This window comes from Thermobia domestica, chromosome 7 (genome assembly GCF_964235325.1).
Source record: "Thermobia domestica chromosome 7, izTheDome1.hap1.1, whole genome shotgun sequence".
NCBI classification, from domain to species: domain Eukaryota; kingdom Metazoa; phylum Arthropoda; class Insecta; order Zygentoma; family Lepismatidae; genus Thermobia; species Thermobia domestica.
Window position 1 is genome coordinate 23,427,659 of NC_137460.1, and position 20,256 is coordinate 23,447,914.

Below are 20,256 nucleotides of genomic sequence, written 5' to 3' on the forward strand. Positions count from 1 at the left end.
AGTTCTTGTGTACTCTGCAGTATTTTGAAATTGTCCATATGTAATTCTGTATAATTGCTTCACTTCTGCAACTGTTTATCTTTTTGTCCTTCTGAAATGACTCGTGACCGTTATATTAACAAGTATGTAAAGATCAGTACAACGTATTTTTATCAGGAGTTTTTCGTGAGTGAGCCGGCAGACGTATCACATTTATGACAAATTAGTCCCGGTTTCGAGTTCAAATGGAGGACAGTTTCTCTCGAATGTAAGCCGGGAAGCAGTTTGGATTCCGCTTTAAGCTTACCTGACCCCTTCTAGCAGAACCCGGTTGGTGCATAATAACAGCAAGGCGAAACAAACTTATTTCTGTCCATATGTAATATAAATACATAGAGCAAGTTATTTAAACCATAATCCTGGTTTAAACCAAAAACCTTTTTTCTTTTTTCAATAAAAAAGTCTTTTTGCCAACCCTGCTGCCTAGTCTCCAACGTTATCCTACCTCTCTCTCGCTTTTTTTTTTTCCAGATTATAAAACAACGCTTCTACGTCAATTTCGGGTTGAAAATGCCTGCTCTAGAACATTCTCCATACAAGCCAGACCTCTCGCACCCTGTAGATTATAGGGTTTTCGAACACTTAAGGATTAAGCGGAAGGAAGTGCACCAGGGATCAGGATGTAAAAGCTGCCACATCCCCGTTACTTCATTGTACAGACTTTCTGAAAATTATCTGCATCATTTGTATGAGAAACTAGTGCATTGTTGGATATCATTTACCAAGAGTAAAGGACGTTATTTCGAAAAAGACTCATACAAACCCTTTTACTGTCACAGACTCCGAATAGTGATTAGTCCACGAACTTTCGGAACGGCTTTCGTATATAACCAGGTGGAGTGTTTATCTTGAAACGCCTTTGAAACTTACAGAATTTTGTACGATGCAATATCAATAGGGAAAAATTGTTTGACGAAAATTTACAATACTCACAAATAGTGTTGCCAGCCCAACATTTTTTTTTTCAGATGGCATTACGTCAGATTATTACATATTTCAAATCTACATGCTAAACAGAAACTTTCAACATTGTTACAAACTATGACGGTAGTATTACAAACATCCAAACTCCGGAGACCTCTCCAAGAGTAATAACGCAACTGAGAGGGACGAGGTAATTGAAAACATACTATGATCATGATGTGACGCATTACAAAGAGATTGAGGATTTGACTTTTTAAGATATTCTGTGCGGAAAAGTGCTAAGGTGAGTGTCAAATTGAAGGACTATATGGTTTCCAATAGATGAAAATATCAAACTGCCGTTTACAGATATTTGGGTGCCCTAGGTTATACTCACGGACCCCAGAGTAATGGGTCATTTCAAGTATATTTTTGTTTGCCTAACTTGGTCTCTCAATGTTGTAGTCCATTAGGTTTTGACACATGAAAATTTTGTATTTCGATCCTGCTTTTTAGTGGATATTTCATCTCGTAAAGGGAAAAGCTTATTATAATCTGAAATGTAGACACGCCCACGTGAGAAATTTTAAGTAAAGTAATTTTTTCTGTAATATACATATAAGGGACGGAAAAGGAAGACAGATAAGTTGTTCTAGGCTTAGTAGTAGAGCGCTTACCTCTGGTGCGTAGGACCCCTGGTTCGATTCCAGGCCAAGTTAATTAGTTGTAAACAACATAGTGTCCGAGGTTTTTTCGGGATACTCTCCAATTTTTCCTCATTCTCATTTCACCGACTCGTTCCATCAATCAGTTGCCGTAATCATCCATCTTCCTTAGCCTCAAGGACATAATTGGGACGTTAAGCTAAAAGATTTTATAGTGACTTCAGCCTATGCTGTTGTGAATGTCAGAATAAAAGAAATGAGGCTCTGTGATAAATCCAGAAACAATCCCAGTTTTTAAAACAGATTTTACTTGGAATCATTGTTAATTTCGAATTAATCTATATTTGAATTGACATTATTTTATATGTCCTTTTTGCAAGAATACTAGTGCTATTTAAGATATTTACTGATGGAAATCTTAACATGGAAAGAGGCGATTTCGGCTTCGGCCATGCCATTTTGTATAGCAGTACAATTGCAAAATGTGTAAACAATTCATTATTAAAGGAATTTAGTGATAAGGTCGATAAAGCCATAATGCGTCAACCATAGTTAATATTATCCATTACACGTTTGAGAAAAAAAAATAATTGTGCGGTGAAGTAATTGGTTTGTTATTCGGTAATACAGAAAGTTGTTTCACGTTCATTGTAATTATTTCGAACACCAGGAAGCGGCACGTACTCGTAGACAGCAGAGAGCAACCAGAGCTGGTAGTGCGAAAGTATTTTGTTTTGGCTTGCAAAGACGATGGATCGTATGTCCGTGAGTTGTTACATGGCACCGAAAATCCTAGTTGTCTTGGAGGGGTACATCTGTACCCTCTCCAACATTGGTTATAGTTATAGCCAGATAATGAAACCGTGCAAAACGAAAGCCTTCCATATGTCAAAGAAGGGCATCAACGCAGTGTTGAATCGCCGAAAAGCGTGCACGGTACCTGTTGCTGGAACCAGTCAGTGGACTTCTAACATCTGAAGCCTAAGTGTCTCCCCACTGTTGTGAGCGCCGTGGTGCAACGTGACAACCCAGTAATACAGGCAGTGCAATGTTCCCTTGCAACTGTAAATCGCATCATAGGCCAAGATTTAAAACTTGCGGAAGCACAAGGCTCAAGTTCATAAACTTCGTGCTTCCTATATCCAGAAGAGGAAGAGCAACTGCCAAAGCTCTACGAACACCATCTTGCTGGTGATCACTGGAAGTATGTAGTGTCACTGGATAAAGCATTGTGTATCTGTCGGAATGTGACGGAAAAAATATCTACTATCGTCCACTTAATCGCAGAGGTCAATCTGACTGGGTACGTAAATGTGCTGAGTTTTCCACGTGGGTTTATGGTTGTTGGTGGTTACTGCTATAACGGCAAACTTCCATTGCGCAGAGTGGACAAAAAGGCTAAAATCAATTCTTCCTATCACCAGAAGAACATTTTAAAGCCACTCTACAGACATGATATTCCTTCTTTCTATAGCAGTGACACATCTCGTGTTATTCGCCAGGACAAGGCATCCAATCATACGGCAAAATCCACGCATGCATGCATGAATCGGATGGCACGTGAAACTGGGATTCATGCAATACTCTTTATAGACATCCCTGTTAAATCCTCCGATATCTTTCCCGTGGATTTTTGTGGTTTTTCGTTGTGGAAACGGGCCTTGGGAATCAGACGTCCCCGCACAATTGATGGTCTTTGGGAAGGTTGTCAGGAGGAATGGGGTGGGATTATTTGGATCAAAGTGTTCTTCAACGCAGTCTCCTGCAATGGACACTCCGCTGCAGGGCCATTGCTGACAGGGGTATCACGTGGAACGACCTTCTTGGTTATCATGGATGTAAAACGACCTTCTGCAATTATGTACAGAGCCGAGCCGTGACTAGATTTCGGCGCCCCCTACACTCACCTTAACTTTTTTTTTATATATATATAAACATATAAGAAAAGCAGGTTTTGTTGTTACGCTGAATTTTTATCAACTTGCTTGGGCAGACCATTCCAACCATGCGCACCGACTACGTGCTGCTCCGGGGCTCCGGCACCCACACAAATAATATTGTGGGTGCGGCGTACCCACAAAATTTTTTGTTTGGATCCGGGTTTGAACCCGTTTCTCTTGCGTTCGTCACTAGTGTTACCAACTGATCTAGGGCAGCCCCCACTTTTCCTTATAGTACCAGTATATTTTACTTTATCACAGTACACCCCCTTATGATGGTGTTAATACAAGATTTTAACTAAAAATAATCAAATATCGAGACTTCCCTGGAAGTGGGGCCCGCGGTGGCTCAGTGGTAGAGCGTTCACGTCTGGTGCTTGGGGTCCCGGGTTCGATCCCAGCCCCCGCGAAGTGAACCTTGTGGACAAACACCGTGTGCGTGGGTTTTCTCGGGGTTCTCCCGTTTCCTCCCACTTTCATTCCACCATTTCATTCATTACTCATCACCGTCTCCTTTAGCCTAACCGGCATAAACGTGGGACGTAAAACTCAAAGATTTCATTTCATTTCCCTGGAAACATATTACTTGGGCTCACACGTCCCACCATTGATATACACCCATATACATTTTGGAAAGTCGGCGCCGTTGATTCCAACAGCCAAAACCGATCATTATACTGTATATTGTTTTACAAATAAGAGCTGTTTTCAAGAGGCTTATTTTGGACTTTTTGTTAAACTTGACAAAACTACCTTTGGTTATATACAGATCCACTTGGAGAACAGTTTTGAAATTTATAGCGTTTCATACTATCGATAAGAAATGTAATTTCAATACATTAGAATCTATGTGCTTTTAAAATGTTCGAAGTGGGTGACAGCATTAATTTCTAGTAATAATTATGAACTTTTGTGATTTTATTCTGTATGTGACCACACAAATAGCATTTTAATTGCGAGTCTTTTACTGAAAAAAGAAAATTGTGAAATGTAACGGAAATTCAGAAGAGGGCTTCTTTGCCAATTTCTCAATATTCATCAGTGGAGGTGAAGAATGTATTTAAAATCCAAAATATAGTTTGGCTACTGCATATATTTGAAATGATTGTAATTACTTAATTTTTTAATGAATGAAAGTTTTGAATTTAAGGTTAGTTATGATGATTAATATATCAAAAATACACAAACACACACATACGAATAATGTGTGTGTTTGTTTTGTATTATGTACACAAAAATATCACGCTAGTAGATATATATATGCACAAAAAAAAAAAAAATCTGGCGATACAAGTAGTTGACGGAGAAATGATCCCAATAAATTCAAGGTGGAAACTTTTCATATGTGAATGGAATAAAAAATCACTGGTAGTGATCGGTCTTTGAAAAGGAAAGAATTTGTTGGTTTCAGTTCTGACGCCTTCAGCCTCTATTCTACAACTGCTTTAAGTCCAAAAATGTTATTATTCCCTTTGTTTACCTTCATTTTTAATATTCCCGCTCAAATAGCAGCCTGGGTGTGTGTCTGTTCATTCCTCTCATTTTCGTACCTTCATTCTCACCGCCGTGATTAATACAATTAGGTAGAAAAGCGTGATTACCAAACTCCTCACCATCAAAACGCGAAACACGTATTTCAGACTTTGGCCGTTTCTGACTTTGAAAACGCTCGTGCGTACACTGTAAGTCATTACTTGGTACTTTGTATATCACATCGTCATTAACAAATCATGTGTAATAACTTTTAGTTGTGACTTTTATTGAAACGCTTGAGTTGCAAGCAGAGCGAGCAAGAAAATTTTAAAAATATATATATTTCTTTGCAAACCGACAATAATATTGATTTAATAGGGCGCAAACGACTTTCCGGGGCGACGCGTCGTTTACTCATTTCGAACACTTTTCCTTTCTTCTTGCTCCTTCAGCGCCCTCTTGCTATCAACGCCTGGAGCAACGGCCCCACTCGACCCCCCGTAGCTACGGCTCTGATTATGTAATGATACGATACGAATATTGGTTTATGTTACATTAAAAGTATGTGCGTTGTCTTTTCATGGAAGACATTCTATGTGCAGCATACGTACTGTGTGAAATAGCATTAGTAACAAGAAAGATCAATATTGTAATTTATTATATTTGTTCAAAGTATAGACTTGTTTTAAATGGTGCATCAATTCGGCAACGAGCGATTTGGAATCCACTATTAAATAAGGTATAAATCAAATTGAACACTGAAGGTGGAAACAGAAGGTTCCTACCTCAGCAAGAACACCAGTAAACGGTGCAAACTGATAAATGTCAGAACTCAGGAAGAGGGGTGTTCTTCTGCGATATTTAAAAATATTTTATCTAATGAAGATAATTTTAGATCAGAAAGCGCAACTGCTTGAATATTTTCAAGCTTTTCAAAAAGCATACATCTTAGTAAATCGCTGTACATTTTCCGTACAACAAAAATGCTTGTCCTGCTGCAATCAAATTACCATGACATTTTGCGTGCTCATGTTAATAAATCAAGAATTCTTGTATTTCTTAGAACTTGCGAACTATAGGTGATCGAATTGTTCAAAGAAGTTTGGCCAACCAGTGTTCCAATAACAATGTTTTGTAAAATTCTGAGAAAACTGCCTGAAGATCTGTCATCATCCTAAACCAGAAGCAAGGAGTAGGGAAATCAACTCTTTCAGACTGAGATATTACAGAAAACTTCCACATAAACCAATCGGATAATATTGTCCTTTTTACGAAGTCAGACGATGTTTGAAAGGCTCCCAAGAAAATCGAACATTCCTAGTGGGGAAGAGATCAGAATGCGAAGAATCTGGGAAACCATACATATCTACAAGAGTACAACAAATTATTGTAAATAAGGTTGCTCGTGGAGAATTCTGTGTAGAAATGTTGGATCGGGTAGAGGAAGACGAGACATTCCTTAACACAAATATCTTTGTAAACGTTTACGTAGCATTCGCCATACTGTGTTTGTGGAATGCCTGTCTCGCGAGATGCATGCCGCGTTGATATTTTGGGGACTACGGCCAAAGCTTTCCCTAACCTGTTCGACGAAATCAGCAGTAACGAACGGGCGACCTGGTGATTTCACATGACGAACAGAAAACCAGCGTCAACAAAATTCTTGGCCAACTGTGAATTGTAGGCCTTCTTGGAGGTTCCTTACCTTGTTCCGCACGAAGTCTACGCTGAACATCTGTTGCAGAGTTCGTTTAATGATATAACACACACCGAGCTCGCTTCGCACCAGTGAAAGTCTTTATTTTTAAGAATGCACTATGGTGTTTCTCGCGGTGACGGATTGTGGTGGTGCTACAGATTGACGCCTACATCGATTCTGTTATTTCAATATATTTTTATATGCTTTCAAAATTGCAACGTGCTTTTTGACTCACCCTGTATATATATATATAAACTGTTCCGTTATACTTGTTACACATTTCGTTGTAAAGGACAGATGAACAAAACATCCAATAAAAAGTGAATAAGAAGCGTACTCATGCTTTGTTTGTGGATATAGATTTCATGGAAGGCAGTCGCGTTTATTGTACCTGGTCTGTCTCGTTCGTAAATCTGACGTAGGCAAAGGCACTGTATTAATGGGTTGAACAAAATGCATTTGCATGATAAAGAAGGGAAACTTATGCAGGTCAATAGAAATAGATTTCCAAGTTTAATGCTTAAAAATAAAAATAGCTTTGTTGACGTCATATTGGAAGAAAAGAAAAAAAAGCACTGCAGTGCTGAGTCGGTCTTCGAAGAAAGTATATAAAAAGAATTAAGGAGGTACTAAATGTTTCTTAAAATATGTGATGAAGTAAATATCACTGACAGTAGATTTTTAATAGTAGTTCTTCTGTTAGAGACTGTCTACTTTATCAAGCAGGCGTTGACAAACGCTTAAGTTTTTTTTTCTACGTAGTTTTGAAATCATGGGTTTGAATCCCGTCATCGACTGTCCAAGCAAGTTTCCGTAGTTTTTTTTTTTTTTTTCACCGGGCCAATGTTGGGATCTTGTGTCATTAAATATAGGCTGTGGATGATTTCCTTCCCATACTTCATTGTTAATTGATGCCAGTATAAATTCTTCATATTTTACGTGGAATTTTGCTAATACATAAAGAAATAACAAAGTTCCAATGTAGTCGATACGAGTGCATTTTAGACCGGAAAGCTGAACTGTGAAACCAAGAGAATGGGACATGATATATATATATATATATATATATATATATATATATATATATATATATATATATATATATATATATATATATATATATATATATTGATTGATTGATTGATTGATTAGGCCATAGCCTTGTAACGGCACCAATACAATTTCTATATGGAATCGAGGAGAATTATGTAAAAATACGCCTCGATGGTGACAGCTGCCTTCTTGTGAAACTATAGCAGGTCCAGCAAGAGATGGTCTCTGACATTTCTTGCCACATGCCGAGGGACAATGACTTTGGCACTAGTATTAACAACCACGGTCATTTTGTGTTGCACCATTAATTAAATTGCCACTATAGTTGCGCCGAAAAAAGCCTTGTCACGTGAGTAGTGGTAAGGTCACTGTGAGCTGTCAGAGACCTTCTCTTGCTGGCCCTGCTATAGTATCCTGTAATTTGAAACAACATACAATTGTTGTGCGTACAATCGAGGCGATATTATATCTTTCAGTGCTCAGCTTGTTAGCAAAGAGAGGTCCCACTCATGCTAATGGTAAAATTACCCACTCTTGAATAAATTTCAAATTGCACTTTTTATACTATTTCGAGTACTATTTTTGAACATATTCGCCAATGGGGTCTCGAGAATACTTCAACGTTGGGATACTTGAAGCTATTTTTCTCGTGACCCCCATTGATGGATATGTTTAAGAAATTCAACTGAATTCTGCTTCTCAAATTGGTATAAAAAGCGCAGTTTGAAATTTATCGAATCATGGGAACTCTTATCATTGGCATAAGTGGTAATTCTTTCATAGGAACAGTACTTCAGATTTTCTGTAAATCTTTGGAAACTTTGAAAGTATCTTGGCAAAACATTTTAGTACAAAGAATTTTTTTCCGAAATAAGGTATACATTTTCAGGTTTATTGCAGTTGGGGAGAGGAGAATGTAGACCGACAAACTACTACTTTTGATACAATGTTTTCAACTCATAATTTTTTTTTAAAGGTTCTTTCACAAGTTCATGTATTCTATATCAGTTCTAGTAAGCTTCTTATATATAGGGTCACGGTGGCTTAGTGGTAGAGCGTTCATAACTGGTGCGTGGATTTTCTCGGGGTTTTCCCGTTTCCTCTCACTTTATTGTTCTACCATTGCATTCATTTCTCATCATCTCCTCCTTTAGCCTAGCCATTCCATTTTATTTTTATACTTCTTATAGATGAAAGGCAGCAAGTCCTCAAAATCCATATTAGATGACTTAGTGAAACCTTGTGCATGCACCACAGTACAAAAGAGATGTTTCACCAAGTACTGTGGATAGCAGAACTATGAGAATCGTATTACTGTAGTAGCTTGGATATTATGAAGTCGTACATATAAAACTGTAATAGTGTGGACCTACAGTGATAAACTGTCTTGAAACCTGGGCAATCACATGGGCCCAAGAAAGGATGGTAGTAGCGGAGATGAGAATATTAAAATGGATCTGTGGTGTAACTATCGGCGCAAATCTCTCTTCAACGTTGGGGAGGGGAGAGACCGTTCCCATAACTTTTTTTTTTTTTTTTTTATCGATGCTCAAAATGCATCATAGCATTGTATTTATGAAGGTGGAAAACAATGCTATGGAGGATCAGGGGAGCAGAGTTGTCTTCAACATTGCGAAGCGGGCAGATTTGAGGCTTATTCTGGGCAGGGAGGGGGGAGAGATGAGACTCATTATGGTAGATGAATCTGATTTGTGAGGTGAATCTGTTGTATATTATATATCAGGTGATGTACACTCATGTCTAAAATTATTGTCGCATATCTATAACTGTCTTCTTCTAAGAATATAATTTGATAATGATTTAGCAGGATACTTTTAATACTGATACTATGTATATAACCGGGAAATGTATGTTTGTGGTAAATTTCATAGGAAAAGAATTATAAATACGAAAATTATAACGAGTAAAATAAAATGTTGCTAAATGGACAAGAACATTTTATTTTCCTTTTGTTGTTCTTATTTATTGCTCTTTTAACATGAAATTTGCCACATACATGCCTTTGCCGATTATATACATACTAACATTATAAGAAATACCGGGCGAATTCGTTATCAAATTATATTCTTAGAACAACATATTTATATACATGGAGAGTAATTTTGGACATGAGTGTAGATGAAAGGCAGTCAGACACAAATAATCACATTTCCCCCCTCCCTCCAAAAAAAAAAAAACTCATTTCAAATCTGATTATTGGAGAGACAGTCCCCTAGTTCCAAGATTGGGGAAACATGTTCCCTCATCTCCCGGGATTTGCGTCAGTGGGCGTAACGAAGAATAGAGTAAGGAGTGATTATATAAGAGACACTGTTTAATGTTCCCTCATCCCCCGGGATTTGCGTCAGTGGGTGTAACGAAGAATAGAATAAGGAGCGATTATATAAGAGACACTGTTTAAGTGAGATCCCAAGAATAGAGGTTGAGATGCCTTGGACATGTAGATCGAAGAAACTAGTACTATGTGGGGAAAGAATTGTAAAGATGGAAATACCAAGAAAAAGAGGAAATACATAAAATAAGATGGAAACACAAGATATGAGAATTTGACGGAGAGGGGGATGAGAAATAGAGGACGCCTAGGATAGAAGAAGAAAGTGAATGAAATGTATTAAAAACGGAAACACCGATCCCATGTAAACATAGGAAAAGACGGCGACAAATAAGTATTGCTGTTAGTTGCTCTACGTAAAGTAAGTTCAGCTTGGGAGATTTTCTACCGGGGTTGTGAAAAAACAGTGTTAAAAAAATAGCCCATAAAACTTGGGTTCTATTGGGCATTAAATTTTGTACGTATATTTAAAGCCATATTTCCACATAAAATATCATTGGAACATTCATATTCTAGTGCACACATGAAACTATGGAGTTTCCTTGTGAGGCCACGATGATTCAACTGTGACGCAGGTTCCGAGTTCGATCCCACTTTCCGCGAAGTGCTTTTTGATGGGCCAACACCGTGTGCATGGGCTTCTTCGGAGTACTCTCGTTTTAATTTTAGTAAATTTCCTTTTTAAACTGAAGCGTTTTCGATTTGTAATTAACTGACCCATGGAGAGGGATACTTTATTATTTATAATACGCGATTATGTACTACAAAAGCAAAGGGAATGTAGTCGCATTGTTTTTTTTTTTTTTTTTTTTTTTAATTTCAGACTATCTGAAATGCCCTTCTTTACAGACGGAGAATTAGGTTCATAGAAAATATTTGTGCTTCCTCTCTACCTGAGGATACGTATATCAATAAAACCGAAATCCAGGATATGATTAAGTGTGTGTGTGGGGGGAGGGGGGCATAGTTTGCAGCTTTATCTAGTGTAAAGCAGGATTGAAGCCCATTTTGTCCAGGGTATACCTGAGTGTCAAGGGGGGCTATAGCCCCCTTGGATCCGCGCCTGAATGAAAGTGTAATAATAAAAATTCCACGAGATACATGTGTGATATAAATTTTGTATCCCCTCTCTCCCTTAGGAAACGCCCTTTAAACAGTGTTACGTAATAAGATTTTAGCTTGAGGTAGGTACTAACTATTAAAAAACTCACTTTAAACTGTTCAGCCGTTTCTCCGTGACGCAATCACAAACGCAATGTTAAGATTTGATTTAAATGTGAAGAAAACATTGTGAGAAATACCCTCCTCCTCCTACTCCTAAAACTGAAATTTTTGAGAACTGGGAGAGACGTGTCCTTGTATTTTTAATGAGGGGTTTATATGCAGTTTCATCTTCCTAACTTGACTGGCCCATGAAATACTGTATTTTTGGCTGAAATGTTAAACCCCCCTCTACTTCCATTAATTTGCGACGTTTAATCAAAGTAACATTTAAAATAAAGCTCAAGGTAGATACTTTGTTCGAAAATTCATTTCAAAGGTTTTGACTTTCCGCTCACTCCCTCAACCTTATTTTTAATTAAAGTAATGTAAGAGAGAGAGAGAGAGAACGTTCGAGGTACGTGATGACTACATTCAAAATTTCATTTCAAACAGTTTAGCTTGTTCTGTCATGCGATTACGAACAGTATACTTTTCATTTTTATATAATAGGTTACAGTTCAACACTGTTACAGGTAGTTTGATCGAGCTCAAACAAAATTCGTAATGCATGATTCCCAGACATTTTATAGTCTGTTCTTGTGGTGGTGATCTCTTGATAAATACCTATTTAAAACCAATTCTGAAACGGGTATGTACTAAGAAATACAATTGAAGAAAGGAATTATCACATTAAAATTATTATTTTAATCCTATTTTTGTAGTAGGTTTTTTTTTGGAGGGGGGGAACGGACTTATGGATGGGGAAAATTCCAGCTACTTTTTAACCCACTTAAGAGCTGAATATTATCCAAATGTATCCTTAGAATTTACTGAGAGTAGGACTACGAGAGTGAAATTCAAATAAATCTTGAAAAATCGACGGTTATCTACAAAGTTTGCAACAATTGTAAGCATAGTTTGAAAAGTTCCGACAGGTGGCAACACTATATGACGAAGACGGTACAGTGGTGTAAAAATAGCGTCATCTCTCTTAACATACTCCAAAGATAACCAATATGTTACAGAACTTTGAGATTTTCTACTCGATTCGTACATTGGTTACAGTAATCGGAGGGACATGATGATAGTTCACTGGTAAAGTTCTATCCTCTGATGCAGGAGGTCCCTGGTTCGATTCCAGGCGTCTGAGTTTGTAGTGGATAACATCATGTTGGTGGGGATTCCACCAGTTCTTTCACAATCGTTCAATGTCGTTAATCGTCTCTTTTATCCTAAAGGAGATAATCGTGCGGCGTTAAAAATGTAATTTTCATTATACATTAATAGACATGGAGAACTATACTGCATTTTTTAAATCTGTGAGGCATGTTTTTTTTTTATTTTTTAAGTAAGTTCCGTTTTGAAGCTTTAAAAAAGTATACTTCTCGTAACAATTTTATTGTTGCATGAAACCCAGTACCTTAATCTATATTTCTGCTTAGTTTCCACAAATAGTAAGGTACTTATCGTATCGTACAACAAGCTTTTGAATATTATCCTCATAGAAGTCTGCTGCCTGATTTGACAACCACTGCAGCACAGTCGTTTTGACCTCTTCGTTGTGTTGCTGACCTTGAAACGTGAGGAAACTTGCAAGATAGAACGAAATCGTAAAGCGTCTGTTCTATTTCACTTTTTGCCAATTTTCTGCAACAAGTCTTCAGTGAACAGAAGGTCGCCCACTTTGTTCCTCATCATGAACACTTGTACGACCATCTTTCAAAGCTTTAACCATTTCCGTACCATTCCATAGCTCATAGTGTTTTCTCCATACACTTGCACTAATCTAGCGATGAATTTGAGCCGCTTTCGACCTTTGGCACTAAGAAAATAACAGCGCGTATTTCGTAGTCGGCGGAGACATGTTAACTACCCATAAAGAAACTGTGAACACGGTTGAATATTCCCCAAATGGTGTCTGTGGCTTGCCAACAGATGTAGGTACACAGTGCGCATGTGCAAGATGCCGACCACGTTTAATTTTTGGTATATTAGTCGACCACGGCCTAATTTAGTTTTTTTTTTATCACATTTTTCCCGAAGGACGTATCCTAAGGGAGGGTGGGGACAATGGATGAGGTTCTAAAAGTTATGCCAAAAATATATATCACGAGCCCGTCAAGTTAAAGATTGAACTCTGTATACTATGAACTCGTTAAAAATAAGCGTACACACTACGCATGTCCCAGCATGTTAGTTACAGGGTGACAATTAATGAATTATATGAAATAAAAGTCATAATTTCTGAACGGTTTTCGTGATGGCGTGTAAAGTGCGTGGCTGAGCACGGGGCATGATGGGAATTCGTATGCGCATGCAACATGTTGAAGTCGGCCATTTGCAAGTGAAAATTAAGATTTATAACAGGCTGTATATCGGTCACGAAAAAGTCACGAAATCAGAAAACGGTCAGTCAAGAAATTTTGCTTTAGGGTCATGATTTTTTTTTTTTTATCCGAATATAAGCATAGACTGGAAAATTTTATTGTATAAAACGTAAAAATTCACCACCAAAAATGTCTATTGTCCGCTTTAGACGCTACCAAATCGCAAGCAAAGCACGCTTCTATCGCATGAATGATAATTCGGCCTAATTCACATTCAGATTCGCTCTTGAGACTGTCGATGACACTTCAGCGAGTCATGCAGAATTTTGCTGTTCGTCTGCGCCACATTATCGCCAGAGATGGCAGACATATCGAACATGTCATGACCTAAATCCGAATGTCTGTAGGGCCGTTTATATGTGCAATACAGTTTGTGTACTATGTAGTTTGTCACTAATTTGTTTTATTTCATAGAGTTCATTACTTGTCACTCTGTACTTTCCGTTTTAAAGGGAAGAAAGTTTTTGTTTAAGTAAAAGTGAATGTAACTATGTTTGGCGGTCAATCCTCACAGACCGCTGCACTGAATTTAATGATGTAGTGGACAAGTATACTATTGCTTAGCTTAGGTTTCTGTCTCCCCGGCATAGGGGAGGGTGTTGACGGAAAAAAATTCGAGAATGACTACTATTAGTATACAATCTATGGTTTTCGGGTTCACTGAGATCGAATAGTGACACTCCCACAGCCTTGTAAGACCAACTTCATTGTCCGTCTTGAAGGGGGATGAGAAGGTGTGACATGTAAAAATTAATCGAATACGACCAATGTTAGTGTCTAATCCATACTTTTCGAGGTCGATGAGATGAATAGTGAGATTCTAGATGCTGTTTAATTGTGAGTTCAGCCCCATCGGCGTGAGGTTTGGGGTAGGAAACTGTTACGTTACGGACTTCTATCACTGTGTTTTCATTGAAATATATTAAAAGGGGGTTTAGTTACTTCTCCTGAACTTATTCTCTCCGTCCAAAGAATAGGCAATTCAACTAGTTTTCATAAATTTCGATGAATTTAATCCTTTCCTACATAGAACTCATAACACATCACTACTCCTCTTGGTAAATGTTGAAGTCTTTTACTTGAAAACCGTGGCAAATGAAAACTTTCATTTTAGTACAAATAAAAACCAGCAGAAATTCATTTTTACCACAAATAGAAAACTGCGGAAAATAAACTTAAAAGGTGGAGCAACCGTATGAATTGAATGACAGGGAACGCTAATCCAAGAATGATGGCTCATTTATCATGCTGCTGTTATCAAATGTACGTAGTTAATCGCGTTTACGTATAAGTCGCGTCCATAAATAAATATTAACATTGCATTCTACACAAACAACTATACTGTACATGTGCTGATAGAGACAGCAAGGAGGGTTGGACGTGAAACAAAGGACGGAGTTGTCTGATTAATGCAGTGGGAGCTTGAATTCGAAGAAAGAGGAGTTATGGCTCACAAGTTACTAGCGTTAATGGATAGAGTTGCTGCAGAAAGATTCTTTTTTACTGATGAAAATGATTTTACCAGCAAAGAGCTCCATGTGAAAAAGTGGCAGGATTTATGCTACAAGCTGTCGAGAAGAGGACCCAGAAGAGCAATTACATTCATCATGATGTTGAAATAAAATAAAATAAAATTTCAGTTTAACATCTCACGATTGTGCCCGTTAAGCTAAGGGAGATGGATGATTAAGGCAAGTGAATGATGGAAAAAATGGTGGAATGATAATGTGGCAGGAAACGGGAGTACTCCAAGAAAACTCACCGACATGTTGTTGTCCATCACAAACTTACATGGCCAGGATCGAACCAGAGGCCAACACACCAGAGGTAAGCGCTTATTGAACCACCGTGACCCCGTCATCATGATTGTGTGGAGTGTCGTATGTCTACTGTTGAACTTCGGTTTCTGTGAAGAAAAAAGAAAAAAACAGTATTAAATTTTCGCGTGGTACACAAAAATCTGCCAGTAGGTCTTCGGGTACGTGCGATCAAGCGGTTCTGGATCTGACACTTACTAGTGTCCAAGATAACAGAAATGGATCATGTCTTAAGTAAACAGGATTTCCGACATCCTCGACCGCAATCCGTTGAACTACAATTGTAGACCATAAATTAGAACATGTCTCGGAGGAAACTATAGGTCCACATTTCATATATAACCTCGGTGCTAAAAGGACGCTAAACTTCTATCCAACCAAGAACGATGAGAAAGGAAAGACCAGCCAGAATCCATATTGCAAGATACCATCCCAGCGTTCAGCTGGTGGAACTGAAGTAAACCCTGCAAAAATTGTACTGAATATGCTTAGTCATCAGATTTGAAACAAACTTGAAAGAAGAACGCTAACCATTGACCTATGCATGCTTCTTTTGTGTACACAGATAACTTTACAATGGCAATCATGTAATGCCATTACTGAATAGTTTCAGACTCTAAAGCGTGAAGGCCAGCAGTTGACATCTTGGTGTGTTCTCAATAACTGTTTAGTCATGCAACAAATGTTATATTTGACTGCCATAATTTAATGAAATGTGTAATAATAGAATTCAAGCGCGCTGGTTTTGAATCGTCTGGCAAAAATTTGTTTCTCGGTTGCCGACATTTGTTTTGTATTGTTGCTCTACCCACAAACATTCCGATTGTTGCCTTAGTCTGAGTTTCTCGCATTTCTTCAGTCTCTGTCTAGCCATGAAGCAGTTTACAATAACGCAACGTGTGCTAATTGTGAAAACTTTTTATCAGAACGGAGAAAGTTACGCGAGTCTGGGAAACTTCGCGCGGTTCTAGGACGAAATGAAGCACCAAATGAATCAGCCTTTCGCAGACACGAAAAAGTTCATTGAAACGGGTTCAGCAATAAATATTAAAAGTCCTGGACGTCGTCGAAGTGGTTGTCGGCGAAATCCAAATGGAAACTTGTGAGACAGTCATAGCGAATTTTACTGACAGTGTTATTGTATGCCAGCGCAGTGGAGGTCATATGCCCGCATCATTCACCATACCTGAAATTGGAATGTGTGATAAACATGTGTATGAATTTTGTTAGTATGTTTTGAAAATAATTTGATGTAACAAAAGCGGCGCCTTTTTTGAATAACCCTATATTTATATTTTTGAATGTTGCAGAAATTTGTAATATTCAGTATATATTTGTGCAAACCGTGAATATAATAGGATTTACTGTAAATAATAAAATACTTCTGTTCTTTCTTACAGTCTACGGTATGCAAAAGGATAATGGAAAAGCTTGGCCAAGTGGAGAAAGACCACACAGAGCGACAGGTTGTATGTATAAGTCAGGATAGTTTTTATAGAGAATTGTCACCTGCAGATAAAGCCAAGGCAGTCAAAGGCCTTTACAATTTTGACCATCCAGGTAGGTTTTATATTTTCAGTACAAATATGACAATGATTTACAGCAGTGTTTGTCAAATTTCATTACTCACGGAAACTCTTTTAATATAAACCTTCTATACTGAACACAACTTGTTTTAATAGCAATTCTGTATTTGTTTTATTAATAATGTACACAAAATCTTAAACTAATTTTAACCAGGTTTTACTCTAGTTCTACTTGGTTACAATGAAGCAGATTTTCTAGATTGTCTGGGTAAAGAAGCTTTTAGAAGTTTAAACATTTGGTGCATCTTAAACCAAGGAGACGTCGTTAATTAGAACACGAATCATTATCCTCTATGTATCTTGACGTTTATTAATTTAGCCAAAATTATTAGTAAATATTTTATGAAGATTGAATACAATATCCCTTATGAATAATAATAATAATTTGAATTTATTAATAACAGTGACCATGGCTCAAGCCATAATTGGTCGCGAATATACGAATAATGAATACTGGATGATTACATCATAGTTAATACAAAATAAAATAAATTAAAAAATAGTACATCAAAATAATTCAATCAGGCACAATATTATATATCATAAAGTTTACATATAATTAATAAAAGCTTGATTTCAAAGAAAACAATCAACATTACCTCCATTCACAAATGTCTTACGTAAATTAAAAGCTGTGATATAATATATGAAAGAGTAGGAGATAACAAATACCAATAAAATTAAAGATTTCATAAGAATATATATAACAAAAAACAGTAGATAAAAATAAACAAACATTAAACAAAAGACAATTAGAATTTCATAGACAATACATTAGACAGAACAACGGCGAAATTATATATTTACTTGATAATACATTTTAAATATTGCTTTTTAAGTAAAGCAAATAATACATTTTAAATATTGCTTTTTAAGTAAAGCAAATAATACATTTTAAATATTGCTTTTTAAGTAAAGCAAATAATACATTCTAAATACCGTATTGCTTTTTAAGTAAAGCAAATAATACATTCTAAATACCGTATTGCTTTTTAAGTAAAGCAAATAATACATTCTAAATACCGTATTGCTTTTTAAGTAAAGCAAATAATACATTCTAAATACCGTATTGCTTTTTAAGTAAAGCAAATAATACATTCTAAATATTGCTTTTTAAGTAAAGCAAAATGTTCATTAAATAGATCAATTCTTAGAGATTGTTTGTTTATATTCTGTACACTATTAAATAGTGGAGTACCAATTTGTGATCACAGAAGATAGATCGATAGTCTCTAGGATTGTGAGAAGGAACTCTTAATATACACATGTTCAATTAGGTCAACCCTGGCATGTATTGAATCATTAATGAGCCTGATTTGCCTCAGATTTCTCCTGACATCGAGAGAAAACAAATCAAGACTAGTGAGAATCATTCATTTATTCATTCATTTTAAATTTAAATCTAAACCACGCCAAGAAAGAGATTTGAATTTACTCAAGAACTTGAGCAATACTAGCAAGATTTCGGTTTCATATTAAAGTTGCATATTCCAAATGAGATCGAAGATAGGCACAATATAAAATTTTATGTTTTACAATAACTTTAAAGTCTTTACAAACCCACTTAATAAGCCCAAGATTCCTTCTGGCTTTAGATACCATAGTAGAATTATGTTGGTCAAATAATAGCTTATTATCCATCATACCACCTTAATCTTTTAGTAGAAACTACTTGTGTTGTATGATGATTGGTTAAGTACGACAAAAACACACATTCGTTTTCCTAGAAAACTATATAATTTTATTCATGTTCAAAGGTAGTGCATTCAAATTGGACCATTGATAAACCGAATTAATATCAGATTGTAATTTCATGTGATCCTTACGATTAATATTTTAGAAAATATCTTTAATTTGTCCACATACAATAAAAAGGGACATTCCAAAGATTTACCAATATCATTTACATATAAACAAAAGAGGAGCCAAATTGGATCCTTGAGAAACACCAGAAAAAATATTGTACACAGATGATTTGCAACCAGGGTTTGCCTAAGTGGGCCCAGCCCGAAAAAAACACCGGGTTTTTTCGGATTGGACCCACCTGGGTTTTTGAATTTTTTGTTAGTATATTATTGGTACAACTAAGGTGATCACATTGAAAGTTACATTTATCAGATTTTGAACTTTCTTTGGGCGAATTATATGTTTCACGTTAAGGTAGACAACAACATTCAACATAAGACCTTTATAAAAGTTCTGAATGCACTGAATGAATGAATGAAAAAAGAAAAAAAAAAGATAATTATAGAGCAAAATTATGTGTGGATTATGCGTATAGCCTATTTGAAGTGAAATAAGCAATTTTATATTTTAGTAAATGCTTTCCGTGAATAGTGTGCTTCCTGACTCGGCGCCGTCGAGGGATGTTACCCTCATACGTTGACGGGTTTAAGGTCATAGGTGCCGGTACTAACAGTAAATATGTAAATACATTAGTAAAACTGTTAGTATTATTTCTTACCTTTGATGGTAACAAAAGTATTCAATACAATTTGGTTTTCCAACAACAGTATAGTTCAGTCATTTGTTGCTTCCCTTCAAATAAGCATTCTGTAGAATCAACAGCAGCAATAGCGTAAAAATTCTTCTCAAAATTAAAAAGCTTAATGCTCGGAGCTCCCAAGACTACGTAATGCTTACTATTTTAAGTGCTGAATTCAAACTTCAATATTAATGGAAATTTCGATGTGCAGTAAAGCAAGCTGCATTTTCAGGGAAAATCCGTCGTGAAAGAAGTGTTCAGGAAATTCCCGCAATTGAACCCACAAAGCATCGGAAGTGAATACTTAACAATAAAACTATTTATTTTAAGCTTTAAGATATTTAATTTCATTTAAGACGTTTTGAAACATTTACTTTATAAAGTCTGAATTATAGACCTATCTTTGTTAATTGTTTTAAATTAATTTTCAGAAAAAAGAACCGTCTTGCAACAAGTGCCCGGGAAATTCCCGTAATTGAACGCACAAAGCATCGAAAGTGAACTTCAACAATAAGACCATTTATTTTACGTTGAAAAATATTTATTTCATATAAAACATTTTGATGAATTATGTCTTTGTTTTAAATTAATATAGCTATTTGGTATTCATATTTGGCGAACGTCACTGAGGCTCCTGGGATGACTCGATCTAC

At 36.6% G+C, this 20,256-nt stretch overlaps 1 protein-coding gene across 3 annotated transcripts in view; it reads left to right on the forward strand.

Annotated features, from left to right (window-relative positions):
* Uck (Uridine-cytidine kinase) overlaps positions 1-20,256 on the forward strand; it is a 144,714-nt gene that overhangs the window by 17,350 nt on the left and 107,108 nt on the right. For all 3 annotated transcript variants that reach the window (XM_081764255.1, XM_081764253.1, XM_081764254.1), the window contains exon 2: positions 16,933-17,092. In XM_081764255.1, coding sequence (XP_081620381.1) covers positions 16,954-17,092 — 139 coding nt within the window. In that variant the 5' untranslated portion in view covers positions 16,933-16,953. The remainder of the gene's footprint in view (positions 1-16,932; positions 17,093-20,256) is intronic.